At 34.8% G+C, this 2312-nt stretch overlaps 1 protein-coding gene across 1 annotated transcript; it reads right to left on the bottom strand.

Moving 5' to 3' along the window:
• Positions 1–785: 785 nt before the first annotated feature.
• Positions 786–2040, bottom strand: LOC137025189 (uncharacterized). The gene is made up of 4 exons (XM_067393217.1): positions 1743–2040; positions 1518–1568; positions 1291–1422; positions 786–1087 (listed from the first exon to the last, which is right to left on the bottom strand). Exons 1-4 carry the CDS (start codon positions 2038–2040, stop codon positions 786–788), a joined length of 783 nt encoding a protein of 260 aa, XP_067249318.1.
• Between the last annotated feature and the right edge of the window lie 272 nt (positions 2041–2312).

Genomic DNA, 2312 nt, shown 5'->3' with positions numbered 1-2312 from the left:
AAGAATATCACAAAACATATTAAGACCTTTTAAGATAAATTATTAGTGTATTTAGTATTTTATATGTTTGATAAGGAGGATAAGTGAAAATAATGACAAACTAATCCTGTGCCTTTCAGTAATGATTATAATGAAGCTGCTGATGTCAGTAGTTTAAATTCTGACAATAATAAATTGTTTAAATTTACTTCAAAGTCCAAATATGTATTATTCCTTCTTATAGAGACTGTTTGATTTAGTTTACCCTAAATGTTAATTAATGCATTAATTATCAAACATGTATTAACGCATAGTTAAGGCTTCTGTTTTCATGCATGAATCCCTATGACTCCTGTCGTAGTTAAGGATCACTCTTCATTAGTTCATATCTTAACTAATCTTGAGTTCATGTTGAAGTAACTATTAACTCAGGTATTAGTTCATGGTTAATCATGTACTGTTATTGTAAAGTGTTACCGGATGAACAGATACAGATCAAGGATCAGTAACAAGATACACTTAAAATGGTATTATTTAACATTGTAGATTTACTACTTTAACAAAACACTTTTGAGTCACATGTGATATTCATGGATCCTGTCTGTCTCAGTGCTGAAACTCTTTATACAAACTTACATGTACAGACAGATCAGAACTTATGAATATAGTTTATTATACTGACTTTATACAGTAATCTACTGCAAATTTCAAACACACATTAGTCCTCATTAATACAGGTTCATATGTTAATGATTCTTCATTATTTTCATCTTAAATCATATGCTGAAGGTTCAGGATTATTAGATTCACATCCTGCAAACATCATCTTCTCTTAAGGGAAACAGTAGGAAACCACTGAAAGTGTTGTAGTTATTCACGCTATCATATAACCTCCTACCAGACCAAAGTCTCACATAGACAACATCTCCAGCCTCCAGGATCAACACAACTCCATTTGAGGAGTTTAACCAATCCTGAGCCTGCTCATCATGTCCTGAAACCACCTTCTCTCCATTCTTATAAATGGAGGCACTTGAATGAATTCCACGACGACCAGTTACATTGATTCTGAACATGTACGCTCCTTTCAGTGGGGCTGTGAAAATACCTAAATCAAATAACAAGAGATACAGAATCAGCTGTTTCCTGTATGATTGATCAATCACCAAACACACTGTTTAATAGTTTTGAAAGATGGCAGATCATTTCATTCTCTTATTCACATTACACAACTGCAGAGAGGTCTGAATGGAGCAGAAGGTTTTCATTACTATAAACTGAGTTTTATGACTCCATTTCATTGATAATTACCTGTAATTGGGTTGTAGGCGTTCCCTATGTTTGTGAAGACGTTCCTGTAGGTTAGTGTGATTTCAGTGGTAAAAGGACCAAAATATCCACTGCCAGATTGCATTAGTCCAGCTGAAAAAGCTATTTCTCTGTCTGTTATTGAAAAACATAAGCAATATTGTGATATATTACTGTATTACACTGAGAATGAATACACTGAATTTAACATCATTCAAGCACACTTTCACCTCTATTTTCCTTTCTCAACTCCACTTGACTCAGAGTAAGATTTGAAATTTCTGTGAAGGAATAAAGATTCTGTTAAATGACATTTACACTGATTATTGTAATAGATAACACAATTTACACAGTATACACTCAACTTTACACTAACATTTACACTATTCAATGTATTGCATTGGTGTTTTACTCTGAGGATCATTGATAAAAGAGTGAATGTTTTGGTGAAGTACCTTCATTTTTCTTGTTCATCTCATCCCTCAGTTCTGTAACGGTGGCGGTCAGTTCTCTGTTCTTTTCTTTCTGCTCTGTAACGGTGGCGGTCAGTTCTCTCAGTGCTGCATGGATGTCAGGGATGCCCAGATCACAGTATTGTTGTCTGTCAGTTGAAGCTTCAGCTCTCAAAGTGTCTGTTTGAGGTGGATTCTGTCTTCCGTCCTCAGAGCTGATCTGTTGACTGATCTCCTTCTCATTGAGTCCTCCATCTACCTGCTGCTGGACGACAAACACAAAGGTTTCCAACAGCAGCATTATACATACTAAAGCCTTCATTCTTCACTGATGTTTGTTTCCAGCTCTTGCTCTGTCATCCTCACAGCCTCTCATGTTCCTTTTATAGTGTCCTGATTTACTGTCTTTTGTATTTGATTTATATTGCTTCAGATAAATAAGTAGTTCAAGTTAATTGTTAATCATAATCAAAGGGATGTTCCAGGTTCAGTAGATGTTTATCTCTATTTACAACATTTGTGGCACTATGTTGATCTCAACAGAAAATAACTTTGACTCAAAGTTTTTGTAAT

This window comes from Chanodichthys erythropterus, chromosome 8 (assembly GCF_024489055.1).
Source record: "Chanodichthys erythropterus isolate Z2021 chromosome 8, ASM2448905v1, whole genome shotgun sequence".
NCBI classification, from domain to species: Eukaryota; Metazoa; Chordata; class Actinopteri; order Cypriniformes; family Xenocyprididae; genus Chanodichthys; species Chanodichthys erythropterus.
Note: the sequence above shows the minus strand (reverse complement) of the source record. Positions and strands in the feature narration are given on the sequence as shown.

What these genes read in the sequence shown, in the direction of transcription:
- LOC137025189 (XM_067393217.1), bottom strand. Translation starts at nt 2,040, where the DNA reads ATGCTGCTGTTGGAAACCTTTGTGTTTGTCGTCCAGCAGCAGGTAGAT. An exon ending in GATGAACAAGAAAAATGAAG is followed by an intron (nt 1,569 to 1,742) that starts GTACTTCACCAA and finishes ATTCCTTCACAG; the next exon opens with AAATTTCAAATCTTACTCTG. An exon ending in GTTGAGAAAGGAAAATAGAG is followed by an intron (nt 1,423 to 1,517) that starts GTGAAAGTGTGC and finishes TTTCAATAACAG; the next exon opens with ACAGAGAAATAGCTTTTTCA.